The sequence below is a fragment of the Phasianus colchicus genome, chromosome 2 (genome assembly GCF_987193195.1).
Source record: "Phasianus colchicus chromosome 2, bPhaCol1.hap1.1, whole genome shotgun sequence".
Taxonomy (NCBI): domain Eukaryota; kingdom Metazoa; phylum Chordata; class Aves; order Galliformes; family Phasianidae; genus Phasianus; species Phasianus colchicus.
Genome location: NC_143437.1, coordinates 67614566 through 67632207, shown reverse-complemented (window position 1 = coordinate 67632207; position 17642 = coordinate 67614566). Strand labels below are relative to the sequence as shown.

The 17642-nt window shown below is 41.6% G+C and overlaps 1 protein-coding gene and 1 long non-coding RNA gene across 4 annotated transcripts in view; one reads left to right on the top strand and one right to left on the bottom strand.

Moving 5' to 3' along the window:
• Nucleotides 1-5911: 5911 nt before the first annotated feature.
• Nucleotides 5912-17642, bottom strand: part of PDSS2 (decaprenyl diphosphate synthase subunit 2) — a 113883-nt gene continuing 102152 nt past the window's right edge. Inside the window, exons 8-9 of one of the 3 annotated variants that reach the window (XR_016464419.1) lie at nt 7838-8059; nt 5912-6930 (exon numbers count right to left, since the gene is read on the bottom strand). Coding sequence is in view for 2 of the 3 variants with exons in the window: in XM_031611106.2 (XP_031466966.1) it covers nt 7901-8059 (159 nt within the window). In the remaining variant the exon portion in view is untranslated. The other 2 variants (XM_031611106.2, XM_090135917.1) reach the window with 2 other exon arrangements.
• On the top strand, nt 8062-10610 carry LOC149919087 (uncharacterized). Its single transcript, XR_016464422.1, has 3 exons — nt 8062-8150; nt 9762-9907; nt 10376-10610. It is a non-coding gene; the product is annotated as an uncharacterized LOC149919087 (long non-coding RNA).

Below are 17642 nucleotides of genomic sequence, written 5' to 3'. Positions count from 1 at the left end.
TGCATATGAAACACACACCTTTTACTGCCTCCAGTTTGCATTGTTCGGCTGGGTTATAAATAGTACAGCTCGAGTGCCGCAAACAGAAAACAATTTTCAGCGGGCGCATGCGATGAATGAAGAAGTGCTCCGGCACAATGTGCAACTTGGAGAGCTTTCATCAGGATGGGCCAAGGGGGGAAAAGGCTTTCTCTCTCTTGATCGTGCTCCGCTTTGGAGGAGCTGCTCACACAGCGAACATCCCATCCCGCTCATCCGCAGAGTAAGGCTTTTCACAATCAGTGTTTATGTTTTTGTGGAGGAAAAAAAAAATACTAATAACGTAATCTAATCTGCAGGCGGTTGTTTCAGATTCCACTAATTACTTCTAGATAACATTTCCTTTTTGTAATTTGACATTTAATAACTGCTAAAATATGAGCGCTGCCGTTGATTCGAGTAATTCGGTGTAAATGTCAAAGGCAGAAAAGGGGCTGGTTATAAGACGCTGGCTTTGGTGCAAGCAAAATGCTCACTTCTGTGTACAATTAGAAAACTACAACGAAACTGATCATTATTCTACTAGCAAAGAGTATTTTCAGTCCTTGATAGCTTGGGGAAGGAACGAAAGGGAGGAAGACAAAGCAAAATAGGGAAAATGAAAATATTTTTGAGCAAGATTTTTATAACATCACTACTGAACTGCAACTGCCCTTTGTAATCCTATATAGGAGAATATAGCCCTCAAATTAAACTGTACGAATAAATTCCATAGAAACCAGATAAATCTGGGAAATGCTGCTTTAATTATCATGGGCACACCTGTCACTGTTTGCCATGTCCTCGTGTGATGTGACCCCCCTGGGCAGACCAGTGATCCCATCATGTGAGGGGGTTCGCACCCCGCTCTGGGATGCTGCCTTCCCAATTCAGTAAGGAGTCACCTCACTGTTTCTGTTTTGGAGAAAAAAAGGTTCTTTTTCCACAGAGATGCACCTTGGCAAAAAACCATTCTGCAGATAGGGAGGAATGAAAGCCAGCTTGCAGTGCTGCAGAGCGTGAGTCTCCTACACGCGGGGGAGCCAGAGCACTCCTCAGCTGGCACAGCACAGGGACCCGGTGATGCAGGGGCACGGCCGTGCACGAGTGGCAGCACCTGGACATGGGGACAGAGCGGGCAGCACCAAGCGCAGGGCATCCACATCTATTTGCTCATCACCCCCCTCCTCCTCTTCACAACCTACAGCAAGTGTTGTGCTTTGTGGCTCGGGTAATTCTAATGGCATTTGTCAACTTGCTATCAAAAGTTGAGCTTAATGATGATTTTTAGAAAAACAGGTCAGATTTACCCCAGAAGAAAAACGTGTGAATGCTGGTTATATAAATGATTAGTGCATTTTAGGGATTGGTTTCTGAAAGGGGAAAAAAAAAAAAGAGAATTTATTGCAAAGACTGTGAAAACAAATCATTTTCAGAATTGGACATTTTCTTTCCTTTGAATTGCTCTGGGAGACTGAGAAGCAGCAATGGAGAGATTTCAGCAATAGGTTATACCTCAGAACACCACAAGCTGGTACACCTGAACAACGTACCTGGGGCAAGAAGCATTCCCCAGCCACTCCACAGAATGCTCTCTCAATACTTCCATGAGAGTAAAAAAAAAAACCTTTTCAATCCTTTAGCAATTTTAATCAATTCGATTGCATGCTAAGTCATGTGTGCACCCTGTTGCCAAGAGGGCAAAGCACATCTTGGGTTACAGTAGGAGCTTCACAGCCAGCTGATCAGGCCATCAAATCCATGCTGCCCACTTGCCTTTTCATCCACCTGACTGGAGGCAGGGCCCCTCTAGTCTTGGCCAGAGTATTCATTACCTGAGTCTTGTAAATTTAAACCAGAAATCCCTTCATTAGGGTCAGGACTACCATAGAATCATTTAGAACCATAGAATGGTTTGGCGATCTTTAAGGTCATCTAGTTCCAGCCCTCCCTGCTATAGGCAGGGCCAGCTCCCTCTAGGCCAGGTTGCTCACGGCCCCATCCACAGAACCACAGAATGGCCAGGGTTGGAAGGGACCTCAAGAATCATGAAGCTCCAACCACCATGCCACATGCAGGGCCACCAACCTCCCCATTTAATACTAGACCAGGCTGCCCAGGGGCCCCATCCAATCTGGCCTTGAACACCTCCAGGGATGTGGCATCCACAACCTCTCTGGGCAGCCTGTTCCAGCACCTCACCGTTCTCTCTGTAAAGAACTTCCCCCTGACATCCAACCTAAATCTTCCCTCCCAGCCTGGCCTTGAATAATTCCAGGGACGAGACGTTCACAACCTCACTGGGCATCAGCTCTCCTTCTCTCCCTGAGGAATCAGCAACTGGAACGGTAAATTTACTGGATGGACTTTTTTTTGGCTACCATTTTTCCTCACTGTTCATGTATCTGATCTTGTAGGTTCAAGGTGAGTTCATCACCCCGCTTCCCCATGTCCTCCTCTGGTCATGCAGATGCACCTATGGAACTTTCCTTTGAGCAGAGGAAAGCTGGCTCTCAGCAACTGAGATGCTGGCCTATTTGGTTGAGGACAATCTCTGAGTTACTGGAGCTGCTGGGACAGTCTCTCCACAGCCAAGATGCTGGCACATAGGGTCAGGAAGAAGAGAGGTTCCCTTTGATTGCAAGAGCTGAACAACTGACCTGTCCATCACTGGTGCCTGCAAATCATCCAGATCATTGTAGCCAGGATGCTGGTGTATAATATCAGCTTGCTCAGCATAAACTTCTGCCACATGGCCCACATGCACTGGACTTAATCTGGATCTTTGGGTGCTTGGTTGATGTCCAGGTCGTGGCAGACCACCTCCACCATGGCTAATTCCATCAGTTACTGGATACCTTCCTCAGCAGTGGTCCACTAACCTCAGTAGTGTACAGGATCCTCCTAAAAGAGATACTTTTCCCATATGCTCAACTAGAGAAGCTGCCTCCAGAGGCTAAATGAGCTGACTTCTGCTTCTACTGTTTCTTTACTTGGCTGTAGCAATGACTGAGGGAGCTGAGGTTGGGTCTCTGGCTTAGCTATTGGTCTCTTGGAGACCCTGTCTCACCGTGAAGGCACTGTGTAGTGGTCAGTAGGTGCAGACTAGGCCCCAGCATAGTCTGAGGAGTTGTGTCCCTCTGGCATAGCCAGAGCACCGCTTCCTCAAATGCTCTGCCCCATCTTTTGGGGTTTGGGGGTGAAATCCTATATTGCTGGATGGGAAAACTGCTCTTGGTGCCTGTTCTTATTCACTCATGCACCTTGACATGCATGACCACAGTGCCACGAGGTATGTTTTTCTGAGACATTCCTAAATAGTTGGTTAGTCTTAGGAAAAGCCAGAATCACATTTCTGAGGCAATCACACTGAGCAGCCCAGGACACTCAGGGTACTGGAAAGCTGTTGAAGCAAGGGAAGAAGCATCTGCCCTACAGAAGCAGAAGGTGCCATTCTTTGTCTCCTTTACAAACTGGCTCTCAGAAAAGTGGGAAAAGCTGCAGTTATTAGTTGTCTCCACGAGATGGTTCCCAAAGCACTGGGACAGCAGCAATGCAGGGCCCAAATACCAGATTAGGCTCGAGGCCAGTGCTTTTATCATAGCTCTCCCAGGCAAAGCACAAGCAGGTGCTGCAGAGCATAGTAAACCGCAAAAGGCAAGAACAGCCTTTAACAAGCTCTCAAATTTGATGTACAGCAAGAGAAGGAGCCTGGCATGGAGTAGGTAAGAAAACAAATAAATCAGCGGTGGGAACAAGTAAATAAACACTGTGACCAGCAACAGGCTTAACAGTAGCTCTCCCTCTAACATGCTCCATCCAAATCTGTCGCTACCTCTGTTCTGCCCCGAGTTGGGCACCAGAAAGGACTGTTGTGGGCTCACCCTGGAGGGCAGTGTGGCAGACTGTGCAGCTGCTTATTCACACACATCGCCTCCCACTTCCCAAGCAAGCTGGGGCAGAGAATCAGAAAAGCAAAAGAAAGAAAAGTTGTGAGTTGAGATAAAGACAATTTAGTAAGAGAGGAAAAAAACCCACAAAAAAACAAGTGATGCAGAAGCAATGACCCCAGCCAACTGATGCCTAACCAGACCCAAAGCAGCAGCTCCTCTGGAAGACAGCCCAGCTTTTATTGCTGAGCGCAACGTTCCATGGCACAGATTATCCCTTTGGTGAGCTGCAGTCAGCTGTCCACCTGTCCCCAGCCTGCTCACTGTGGGGGCAGTGTGAGATGCACAGAAAGCCTGGGTGCTGTGAAAGCTCTGTTCAGCCAATAGTCCACTACCGATACTGCTGTGGTCACAAATCTAGAACACAGCATCATACAGAGTGCAACGACGAAAATCAGCTCCATCCTAGCTAGTTCCATCCAGTGCATCACAGTAAGTTTTTATTCTCCTCTCCACCATCCCCAGAGAGGCTGTTCCTGAAGCAGCCTGTTTTGGGCTTGCAGCCCAACAAGCATAATATGAAAATAGCTTTGGTCCCTGCTGCTCAGGACATTGCAAGGATGGCCACCAGGAGGGGTTGATAGAGTTGGGGTTGTTTAGACCACTGAGAGCAGGCTAACAGGCAACCAAACACCACCAGCCTACAAGTACAGGGTAGGGAATTAAAGAGAGGGGAGCCAAATTCTTCTTAGTTGTGGCAGAAGTAATGAGCCATCACTACCAACTGTGGTGAGGAAGGACATCAGAAACTCCTTCACAAGGAAGGTGGAGCAGCACTGGGACATGCTGCATGGGGAACCTGTAAGAAGTTTCCGAGTCTTGTTGTTGGCAACAATCCCACTGTGAACAGGAGATCTGAGTACATGACCTTTAGCACTCCTCTTCCAGCCAACATTTCTAAGCTCCTATGTACTTTGTTTTCCAAACAATTAGAAGTTGAATTTTACAGCCTTCTTATACAACATTATCACAATTGTGAAGCTGGAAAAACCAGGCTGGAAGTTCCATTAGACACATATGAGACAGCCATTCTAACCACTGCAGCTGTGCTCTTTGCAGATGAATTCAGTTTGGTTTTATGAGCAATTGGGACCTTGTCCTGTATTTTGCATACCCGTGGAATGGTCCAGCAATACAAATCCTGGGATGAAGTTCAGAGGAGCAGCTGATAGGTGCTTCTGGTTGAGTCACTTGTGTTTTGGATCAGTGTACTGGTGGCAATTAAGAAAAGCAGACATAAACATTAGGTGCGATTTTCTGTGCCAAAGCCCTTCTGAAATGCAAGGGCATGGAAAGGAAATGGCATATGTCCTCAGCTTTGCTAAAAACCAAAATCAAAACCCAATCTCTTTAATTAATGTACATTCTAATAATTCTCTTGGTCATTAGAAAATAAAAAATAATAATAATAAAAAAAAACAAACAACAAAAACAGATGACCCTGAAAACAGTTTTCTTTTTTTTTTTTTCACTCTTACAGATGATAATTTCACTATATATATACATGCACTATAAGACAGCTGAAGACAACACAGCTTCTGCCACCTGGATGGCTGAAGCAAATGTTATAAATTCCTTCTGCAGCCAAAACTCAGACCTCCCCTCCCCGACATCCTTATAGAAGTAGGTGGGGAAAGAAATCCAGGAGAATAAAAGCAGAATGATCTAAAGGTTCCACCACTGCTCAGCAATTGCATATGGTGTGGGGAACTGAATTAACCCACAGTTTAAGAGAGGGGTGTAATTCTTTGCTTGTGTTTTACCTGGATAAACCAAGGCAACAAAATTTTCTCAATAATTATACACAAATATATTGAATATAAAATTATCCAATAACAGTGGTATGGACAACTCATTTTGACTTCTTTTTAAATTACTGTTAAGGAACAGTTTAAGAGCAAACAGAACTTTCTGGTGGTAAAAATACAAAACCATTCTCAATATTTTTGTTGATTTGCCTTTATTAGTAAAAAGTACAAATAAAAAAGATGTACTTCATGAAAAAATAAACCAGGTGTACACAGTTGTTTTGCATGTTTGATTTTTTTCTTCATATAACCGAGGTAAGATGGCTCAGAATATCTCCAGCAGACCCCAGTTTCTTGTAGCCTTTAATCATTTTGAAGCACTTAGCATAGATGTAAGATAAAGACAAGGTATAGCTTCTTCTATATGTAACCTGTAAAAATCAGGTTCAGAAAAGCTGTCTGAAATACAACTGGGGTTGAATTTAAATATTTACTTTCAAGCCTGGTGCCTACATTAGCTAACCAGTGTACATTTGCACCCATGAAGTTCCCTGAAGTTCTAATGCAGATGCCCATGACTGCCATCACCTGTGTGCTCTTCTGCAGCCTCCAGCCTTCCTGCAGCAGCAGCACCAACACGGGCAGAAGTGCCCTGAGCTTGGGAAGACAGACAATACCAGGGCAGGCATGGAAAACAAAGTGCAAGCAAGAAGTGGTCTCATGCTGAAGACATTCTCCAAAATAAAACAAGTCCTGAGTTTTGGACACTGCTCCTGTACAAAGATTGTCTCAAGTGTCCTTATTATACATGCAGTCTTACAGTATAATATAGACATATATTACATGGAATATTATGTACATTATGCAGGATACATTTTCAGTATATTTTTAGAGGATACAGTTTGTATTTGTATTTTGCACTCGGTGGAATGCAACACGCTGGTCTATGATAAATAAGCTGTGTGACAGAGCAGGGAGGAGTGCAGGGGGAGAAGGAGGGAGGAGAGAATTTAACAGAAATAACTCCACTTAGTGTTTGAGCGAACGATGTAATGAAATCTGTTTGCTGTGCTAGCTGTCTCCAGATCGGGCTGTAATTACACCACAGAAGGAAGAAAGGTAGCTGAGTCTCAATCTAGATCATTTATGTAAACTCAGCCTTCTTGTCAACGACGTTCTCAGATTGCATGCATGCAAACCACAAAAATCATCTCCTATGAACAAAACAGAGACAGTCTCGCGTTGCAAGCTCCTGATACACCTCAAGCTTTCTGTAGTTGGACTTTAAAATTCAGAACACTGAGATTCAGAACTTCTCCAATGTTTTTCCATTTTGTTCAGAGCCGCGAAAGACTCTGCTCACAGAAGAATTTCACACAGAATTTCTGTGTTCTTTTCTGCCCAAGGCTGACATCTAGCCTTACAAATTAACATTTATTCGGCTGAAACGAATACAAGCATCGCAATTCCAGGAAATTATTCTGTGTAAGGTTGTGCAGAAACAAACTCCTCGATCTTAGAGAAGGGTATTCCCTCAATTCCTTCAATTCTTTGACCCAGAGAAGCATATTCTGTATGCACAGTACAAAAACCAGGCAGCCACTTCCCTCAGCAGAGCCAAATTAATATTTGATTAAATATCTTAAAGCTCCTACTTACCATGCTTGACACATTTTCTCGGCAAGTTTCTCAGATAGGGAAAACATTAGACACAGGGCAACTTTACATTTCAATACATGAAAAGAGCGCGAGGAGCCACGGGTGCAGACAGATAAAGGACCTTCCCCTGTTAATTCCCTGCCCTCCAGTCGAAGATGGGGTGCCCGCTGGCTGTGGCGGCCGGGGGCGTTTCGTGTGACACCCGCTCCCTCCACACGCCCTCCCTGGGCAGGAAAACCACCGGCCTCCGCCCTGGCGCCGTCCCCGCCGGTGCCCAATCAATACGCACTTATTTCCTGTCCATTTGCTGAGGTCACGGAAACGGGCCTCATTAATTATTTCTGCCGGTGCAGCCTCAAGTGTGCTTCTGGCACGACAAGTGGATGTGTGACCTTTTTTTATCCCCCCGTTCCCCCCCCCCCCCCTTTCTTTTCCTTTTTCTCCCCCTTTCCCGAATTTTGCCTGTCATGGAGGGAGGCCAGGCGGGTCCCTGCCGACGGGCACCAGGCAGCTCCCACGAAGGCCTCAGGAGAACCGGGTCACGGCGTGGACGATGTTGGCCAGGGCGGCTCTGGCCTCTGAGGGAGGGAAGCTCTCCAGGGCTGCCAGTGCGCGGTTTCCATGGCAACGGCACAGGTCGATGGCAGAAGTCACACCTTTGCCAGCCTTGATCGCTTCTTGCAGCTGTTGGGAAACACAGGCATGGAGAGACTGCTCTGGCAGGGCCGGCGCACGGTTAGCTGTGATGGCGGTGCTTCCACCACCTTTTCCCGAGGTAAAGGCAATCACCAAAGCAATTAGAAACAGCTCTCAGAATGGTCTCAGGTGTACAGCTGCTCTATTCTGGCTCCAGACTACAATAAAACTGCAGGTGATTTAACACACATCGCCCACTCCTCCATCACTGAGGGTGGCCAGCTCTCCAGCGGGCACAGAGCAATACAAGACTTCAAAACATACAAGCATTTCCTACCCACGCCACTGTCTGAGAGCTGCTGTGTAGCACTGGCACACTTGCTCTCCCGTTTGCTGCAGTGAGAAGCTGGATTTTATAAATGCTCATTAAGGATGGCATGCATGGAGCTTTTGCCTTCTGTACTACAGATTTCTATTAATACACCGCATGATTACATTTCTGACAGTGCACAAAAGCAAACTCTGACAGTAAAGCAGGTTTATTCAACTTTATCATACTCAACTAAGTCTGGATAGAATAGCTTAGATTGGAGGGGACCTTACAGATCATCCAGCTGGGCCCCAGTTCAGCTGCCCAGGCTCCATCCAACCTGGCCTTGAACAGCTCCAGGGATGGGGCACCCACAGCTTCTATGGGCAGCCTGTGGCCAGTGCCTCACTGCCCCCTGCATAAAGAATTTCCTCCCAGAAACTCTTTTAGTTTGAAGCTATTCCCCCTTGTCCTATCACTATCAGACTGTGTAAAAAGTCAGTCCTCCTCCTGCTTATAAGTTCCCTTCAAGTATCGGAAGGCCACAGTGAAGTTTCCCTGAAGCCTTCATTTCTTCAAATTTAACTATCCCAGTTCCCTCAACCTTTCTTCAAGGGAAGGATGCTCCAGCCCTCTGAGTATCTTTGTGGCTCTTCTCTGAACCTGCTCCAACAGCTCTGCATCTTTCTTGTCCTGCTGCCCCAAGGCTGGATGCAGAACTCCATATGGGGCTTCAGGAGGTCAGAGCTGAGGGGGATAATCACTTCCTTTACCCTGCTGGCAACCCCTCTTCTGATGCAGCCCAGGATATTGTTGGCCTTCCAGGCCATCCTCTCAAAAAGGACAGGCAAACTGAGAATGGTTCAGTGAAACACCCGATGAGGAAGTAAAATTCCCAGTGACATTCACAGCAAGCTGCTGAAAAGATCTGGTACCTAAAAAACTTGAGTAAATGACAGGTTAAATTTCCCACAAAATAATACAGACAATTATCCCTCAACCATGACAGCATTTCATCATCCTTAATATGTCCCACATGGCTTTCATTGTTCAGTTTCATCACGGTATCAGCTTTTTGTTTTTGTTTTTTTTTTTTAAAGGCTTTTCTTGAACACAGGTGTCTACATTAACTAATTACGCAGGGTTCTATAAATTATGTTTCCCTCCAGCACATAGCACAATGCCCCAATTCATTTACAAACACATCACTATAACTGTAGCAACCTAGAATTAAATCATGTCAAAAATATCTAAGCCATGTTCAAACTGTAAAAGTCATCCATTTTATAGATACTTGCATTTAGTTAAAATGAATGATATTTCTTAATACAAACTGAAGCGGATTCATTATCCGTATTTAAAGACAAAATTAGTTGAAAGCATATTACAGCACTTGAGTGTTCAGGTCCCAGTTCATAAAAATTTTATTTTCCTTTCCAGTTAGAATCTTCCTGTGCTGTGCTTTGGAGAACTAACCTGGAGGCAAAACTGCACTGCATCGTTAATTCAACACGTCTTTTAATGAACAGGACTCAGCCGTACAGCACAGCTCTGCAGCAAAGGTGGGGATAGGTGAGAGCGAGGAGGTACGTGAACAGCATGGAAAGGTATTTTCTCTCTACTTCCTTGAGTCATAAGTTTGAGAGATGGCAGAGCCCACACACTTGAAGCTAACTCGGCTGATTTGTTAAAGCTCACTAAAAATGTTTAAAGTACCTATTAGTGCTCATGTAAGTATATACTGAGATATAAACTGGAAAGAAATCAACTTCTAAAAAATCTTTAAAATCTGGAATGAGGGAGAATTCAAAAACTAACAGAAGGACACAACCTATTTATGTGCTTGTCTTGTGCAAACCTGTAGTTACAGTGCCTTGAAGACAAAACAATTGAAAAAAAAAATCAGACCAATCTACTATTGAACGTTTGCAGGCAAAGTTCAAGGAACCTCTAAATGAAAAAAATCTCTACCTATACGACAGGCTCCTTCCTCAGCTTGATACTATGAACAATTTCACAGTCCTTAACAACTTTGTTTTGTGCTCCACTTGCAGAACCAGCCAGCCAATTCAAGGAAGTATACATACATTGAGGCAAACCAGCCTGGATTAATCAGAGTGAATGTTACCTCTGTCTCAGACACGGCTGTTAAAAAGGAAGGGGAAAAAAAACACGAGTACAAATTGGGCTTCTTGTAGCAAGAAAGTTATTAAAGGAATTCAAGATGTAACTCCATAGGAAACCAGGCTTCAGTAGCCCTGCTTTACACAAAACAACTGATTTATGTCTTTAGCTGCATTGTTAGTTTTACTGGAGCTACACTTCCACACTTGCTCTCAATTTTTGAACTTCAGTGATTTCATGTAATGAACTTCACAAATTAAGTACATTAAAAAATCCACGTATCCAGTTTAGATATATTACTTCTATTATTTCATTTAGATAGGAACAGATAATTTTTTTGGCAAATTAATAGAAAAGAAAAACAAACTCTTTCAATTTATTACTTTATAAACTTCAATTAAGCTCCCTCGTTAATTTCTTCTAAACAAAGGGATCACATCTTCTGGTCTCTACTTACATGGCTTCATTTTGTGCTAACATATTTCCACTTGTAGGAACAATTTCATCTATCATTAAAATACCATCTACTTCAGAGCAGCATTCAATAATTAAAGCAGAATACAAGTCAAAATATAGATTACTTAGACTTTTTTTTTTTTTTTTTTTTTTTTTTTTTTGCCAGTTCAACTGCAAGATATGCTGGAATACTGCATTTTAAATTTTTGGCTTTTGTTCCAACCACTGGCAGTAAAGCCTTACTTCTTTCTAAAGGTGCCAAGCATGTGAAAGTTCACAGAAGGACTCTTGTTTCAATTCAGCTTTAAGAATAGTTTTAAAATAGCGCGGCCCAATTAAGATTCATAAGGGAAGCAATAACCCCTCCCAACAAACCAACACTGTTTTTCCTCCCTCAATCTATCCAGATGTTTACCAGGCGTAGTGGTTTCGCATTGTACACATGAAGCTCAGAAACACAAAGTTTTTTTGTCTGAAAGGTTGCTCTATGAGTCTAAAAAAAAGCAACACAACAACAGAATCTTCAACTAGATTCAAATCAATAACCAACAGGTTGATAGGTCCCATTTCTCTCATGTTTGAACTATACTTTTTCCTTCGCAGTTACCTACGCACCTATTTTTTCTTGAAACAGTGTGCCCTTGCAGCAAAGATCATCAACCACTCCTCAGGCTGTGTTAGCAAGGAAAGGCTGCAAACTGCTTGGTTTGGCTTAGGAGTAGAAGGCTGGAATTGCTGCCCCGAGCATCTCAAGGACAAGCGCAAAGGAGTCACTGATCAAAGGTTTATGGGGAAAGGAGGAGAAGCATTGGGCTCAGGTAGCAGCATGGGAAATGCTGATGAGACTCAAGGAAATTTTTTTTCCACTGGGAGGAAAGTCAATCCAACAGGTTTCTCAGGCAGGTTGTAAAAACTCAAGTTCTTGCAGGTGTGCAGAACTCAGTTAGACAAGGCTCTGAGCTAATCAATTCACACTAGCTCTGCTTTGAGCAAAACGAGGGACCAGATGTTCCCCAGAGTTCCCTTCCAACTTCAATTACCATATCATTTTGTGACTAAAGCAGAGTTCTGAGCACTGTTTTCTAGTCTCCTTGTCTTAGAAGGCGAAAAGAAAATTTAACACACAAATTACATATCTGCCTTCCAGAGCAACTGTTCTGGGCTCCTACTGGAGAAGACTGCATGTCTGAGGGCAACAAAAGGACAAAAGGGCAAGCTAGGAACTGCTGGATTTTGGAGACTGAAGAATCAACGAAGGCAAAAAACCAGCAGGTGTTCAAGTATAAAGGAACAACTTCAATTCTTCTGTGCTGATATATCTTTACCTTATTTCCCAGCCTAAGGAAAAACAAGATTCTTTTTAGACAGTTCTACCTACAGGGAGCAATACATTCTGTGGAGGGAAAGACTGTGAATATGTAGTAAATATTTTGATAGAACTAAATTTTATGTGCAAAGGGAGAAGAACACAGGAATTCCTTTTTCTTTTTCGTAATGATCAAACTTAGGATTAAGTGACAAGATAACAAGCAACTACAGAAAAAAATGTATTTTTTGTTTGAATGGTCTTGAACACCTCACTTAATTTCTTATATACTGAAATCTTCAAACACCATATATGAACTGAACTTGAACTATTCTAAATTTCTGAAACATACATTATTTACCAAAATAAGAACCCCCAAATACAAAATGTAAATTGTTTGTGGCTGAGTGACTGACTAATGCATTGTTTACAGTGCTCTGAACTAGCTTTTCTAAACCGGTTCTCTCTTTGCTCAGTAAGAACTATATTACACTACTGAAACATCACCTTGAAGCCTATTTTACAGCTAGTAGATCAATTTTTTGATTTTTTTCCTATATTTTTGAAGTACCTTGGGGTGTCTCAGCACTCACTTGCAGTCCTTGTGGCCAAACACAGATTCATGCTCTTCCTTCTCAATCTAAGCCAGACAATCATTTAAGTGCATCACTTCATACTATCACTGAATACATTTTTTCAGTCTTTGTTGGTTATATGCAAAATAATATGCCATTTGAAAAAGAATTTTTTTTTTTTTAATATAAAAGGTAAAAAAAATGCATCTTTGAAGAGCATAACAGCCATTAGTAAAACAGGATTTATTTTCCTTACTCATCTGACAAAAAGCTGACATTTCTACTTCAAACTCAGAAAATCCCTTTCTAGGAAGAGAACAAATCTGGAATGAGTCACCCTTAGGAAAGATGTCCTGTGTATAGGGAACACTTCTGCTCCAGCTGTTAAGCAGTTACGGAAGGACACTCTGCCAAATTATTACAAGCCATCTTGAGCGTCTGACAGAATGTATAAACTTTTTATCTTATTAGAGAAGATACTAACTCCTCTTTCTTATGCCTTTCCAGGTCTTTCACTGTGAACTTGACAAGACCTAATAGCTTTTAAATCTAAACCATGATAGGTGTACGATGAACCCAAAAGTGTAACATGCTCAGATCACAGTAACACATGTAGCCATTACTAATTTGTCATCTTAGCAAACACAAGTAATTAATATGATATTTATGGAAAAAAAAAAAAGAAAAAAAAAAGTGATATTGTTTGGTTTAATGAAACAAAAGTTATGTTGGATTCTCATCCTAAAAAAGCCATGGAAGACACCCACCAATTAAAAACAATGATACAGCTGATTTTTGGTATGGCATGTACGCTTGAGTACTTCAGATAACTGTTACCTTTCTTTAGTTCAGCCAAAATCTAATTTCAAAAGAAACAAACACACAGACTCTCTCAGAAAACAAAACCTCCTAAATTTACCGCAAATAACAACATAACAGCATCCCCCACCTAACAAGTGATCATAGAATCACAGAATCATAGAATCATCAGGGTTAGAAAAGACCTGCAAGATCATCTAGTCCAACCATCCACCTACCACCAATGCTGCCCACTAAACCATGTCCCTGTGTACCATATCTACACATTCACTGAATGCCTCCAGGGACAGTAGCTCCACTACCTCCCTGGGCAGCCTCTTCCAGTGTCTCACCACTCTTTCTGAGAATAAGTTGCTCCTAATATCCAACCTGAACTTCCCCCGGTGCAACTCGAAGCCATGCCCTCTCATCATACCAAATAATTTGGATGTTAACAAAAGATATATTTATTTCAGGGATAAAAGTGAACGCCAACAAGCAATAAGGGCCAACTGCTCCATAAGGGACAGGGAGTCATGTGAGATGACCTCCCAGCAGGGCATGGGACCAGTCCTACAGGGTCCCATGAGGTGAGCATCATCCACTTTGAGGTTTGGTTAATTCCAAAAGTGCAGTAAGCTGCTTCTCCTGAGAGATTTTGTCTGCTTATGTAATATTGCTAACACATCAAGAATATGTATACTCACTAACAACTCTTGTTTTAATATACAAAACAAAATAAATTAATGGCAATGGCTGCAAACAAGAGAGATTTTAACAGAAAACTACCAGAGGTCATTACCATCTACAAATACCAATTCTGTTTTTAGTTCTTTGCTGCATTTCAGGAGCAGGACAGTAGCTAGTCTACTGCTTATAGTCCCATGACACCTCTCACAACGATACCCTGGCATTTAATTAATCAGAGCTGAGGGAGCACTGTCATTCACGTTGTGAGATGGTAAAACTGCTCTGCAGACAGCACCACAGTAGGACAAGTGCGTTGACCATGGCAGTCAGGAGTGAGATGGTCAAGCAGAGCCATACGCCCTTGCTGGTGCAGCTGGATGGCACTGTGTTATTGTTATTGCCACCAAGAAACCTCATTGTTTCCAGATCTGACCTTTCCCATTTTTCTTCTTTAGTTCTTTCCTTCCATATGTGAAGCCAAGACATTAGTGCCATGCAGCGTATGAATGGATCTACCACTTCTGACTCATATTACTGCCAATCCAGTATAAAATCAGCTCTGTTAAAATCTTGTGGTGGTTCTATACACAAACTATCAAAGTATATCACAGCACTGCTGACGTACCATATTTCCTGTGCCAGTTTGGATGAAAGAACTCCACAAGAAAGCAAGTGAGCAGGCCTACATTAAAAAAATATTGTTTTGCCATATCTTCTTTCACTTGACTTATCTTTTACAAATGCTCCATTAAGAAAAACAACAAATCCTTTCCATGGTATGCTATCTGGATGCAAAATATCACTCCTGCTACTTTTTGTACCTTTGTTACTCTCACTTAACAAGACTGCATAATGCCTAGCACCACTAAGTCTTGATTTCAGTGGAAGATTTCTAACCAAAATTATAAATAAGTGATTCATTGAGGATCTCAATTTGTTTTTGTAGAATTACAGCTTATCTGTGGCAAATAATTTCTACAATGGACAAAGAAGCCTGAGATTTTTGCTGAAATTCAGTGTACTAATGAGGATGACAGGAAATCACATTTCAATGACACACAAGCTTTGTTTCTGCCATACATTAGTACTTTTATTGTTGTTATCTGAGAAACACCATTGAAGTAGAGCTTCAACTACTTTTTCATCTCTGTAAGAGTCTTTCAAACAACATAATGATGGATCAATAATTTGTCTGGATGCGGTGTGGCAGCAAAAAAATCAGAGTGAAACATTCAGATAATAATGCAAGAAAATAAGAGTCTTTCTGATATCAAAGTCCTTCTGATAAGAAGATTGATATGCTGGGAGAAAAAAGTACTAATAATTTTGCAGAACAGTGACCTTATTGACATGATAGTCTCAGGGCTAATTAAATTAATGAAAAGTATTTCACTTCTGTTTTTCTCTCAGAGCCCTAACTAAATTTACTAGCACCATCAAGATTTTTTTGTCAGTGGAAAAGCTCAGAGAGATCATTTTAATATAACATGCATCAAATGAACAGTTTAAAAGTTCTTGAGCAGCCTTTTAAGTAGTCACGTTGAATGGATAGATCTCAATTTCTCATCTTTTCCTTAATTCATTATTTTAATTGAAATCTGCAGTGAATAAGGTGAAATATTCTTAAGCAGACAAAACAGCAAAAGGTCTTTATGTACATACTGTTATGAATTTAAATAAACGAACAGCATTTTTACTTTGTGCAAATTGCATGCTGAAGTTCATAGGAAAAATGAAGTTTCGCATCTAGTTTTGGTGACCTTAGCTTTTTCAAAATGAAAGAGATGTTTCAGAGACTCAAAGAGAAGCAAGGCTCTGGATTTGATTAGAAATGTTAAAGTAATTCTAGCAACTGAATAGAGATGAGAGGAAACACTGATGTTGTGAAAAAAAAAAAGACAGCAAATGTGCAAAATACTGACTCTGGTGGTACAGAAATAAAGACATCACAGCAAAGAACAAAAAAGAAATACAAATTTGTGTGGCACAATGTGTACTCTAATTGGCTGTGTGCATGTACAGGTCAAACTACTACACTGAGGTGAGCTACAGGTTACTGAGCTTACTGAGCATGGATGTAACTAATGGCCACTTTTATTTTAAATGAAGAAACACAGAAGAGAGGGACGTGACACCAATTTTGAAACTGATGTTCACAAAAAACAAAGTTGATTATTGTTTGAGTGTGCAAAAGCAAAAAAGGAGAATTTTTCACTAATTAACTACTACTAGTTCTTCATTACTGAACTCATAATATTTATGAGTATGTAAGAGATGATCAGCCAGAGCACTGAAATCATGTTTCCCAGCTGAAGTCAACTGCATGAAATAAAAAACTCGAGAGGGCTTTTTCCTTTCCTTCTCCCTTTCCTTTCCTTACATTCAATGTCCAAATTGCACAGTCACACTAAGTTTTCCAACTTCATATGAAGGATTCAAAATATGAAATCATACAAGTCAAAATGTAGAATATAATGACAAATACATAATTCAGTAAAGCAATTTTAGAAGCCTTTAGAAGCCTTCCTCCCACCTCCCACTTTTTTTTGTTTTAAACTATGGAAATGACACTGGACATGTCACAACTGTAACTCTTATAAGAAGAAAATCCATTCTATAGTTAGAAAAGCAAGTAGCGTCGTCTGAACATTCAAATAAGTGTTTCACACATTTGAGGAAAAGAACTTAGTACTCTCAGCAATGATTTAGAAAGTGACAGTTGTATCAGTCTTTTTCTATTGTTAAAATCAAAACAACTCAAAACACCAAACCAAAATGAAGATGATTTTAAATAGTAAGTTAAAGTTGAGATCCTTTTCATGCTTGAACAAGAAGAAAAAATAGTCATTCAAACTTTCTTAATATGGAATAATCACATTAGAAGTCTGACCTGTATGCATACTTGCTAGTTTACCATATTAGCAGCAAACATTCATAGCTGTAATGTTCTTTAAACTCTACTCCAAGAGGTGATTCTCAATTGTGTGAGAGCAGTAACTTCCCAGTGATGCTGGAAGAAGCTAACTGGACCCTCATGATGTACTTAAGACTCAGAACAACTCAGCTTTGTGCTCAGTGAGTAACGTGGGGACAAACCTCATCTTCTACCTCCAGCACAGTTAAGCTGTTCTCCAGTACTGAAGCAGGGGAGCCTTATACGCCATCTCCTGCACTTCTTTAAGAGCATCACAATGCTACTTTCAGCTGATAAGCCAGTTAATTCACATCTGCTTTTATTATAGAGCAGTTGCATAGCAAAAGCTGTGGTGACTTAGCTCAAAGCTGTAACAGGAACTGAAAGAAAGACAAATTGTTATAAAACACCTGTGTGTAGGTGTGTGCCTTTTTCTAAAGGAAACAGTATTAAGGTGA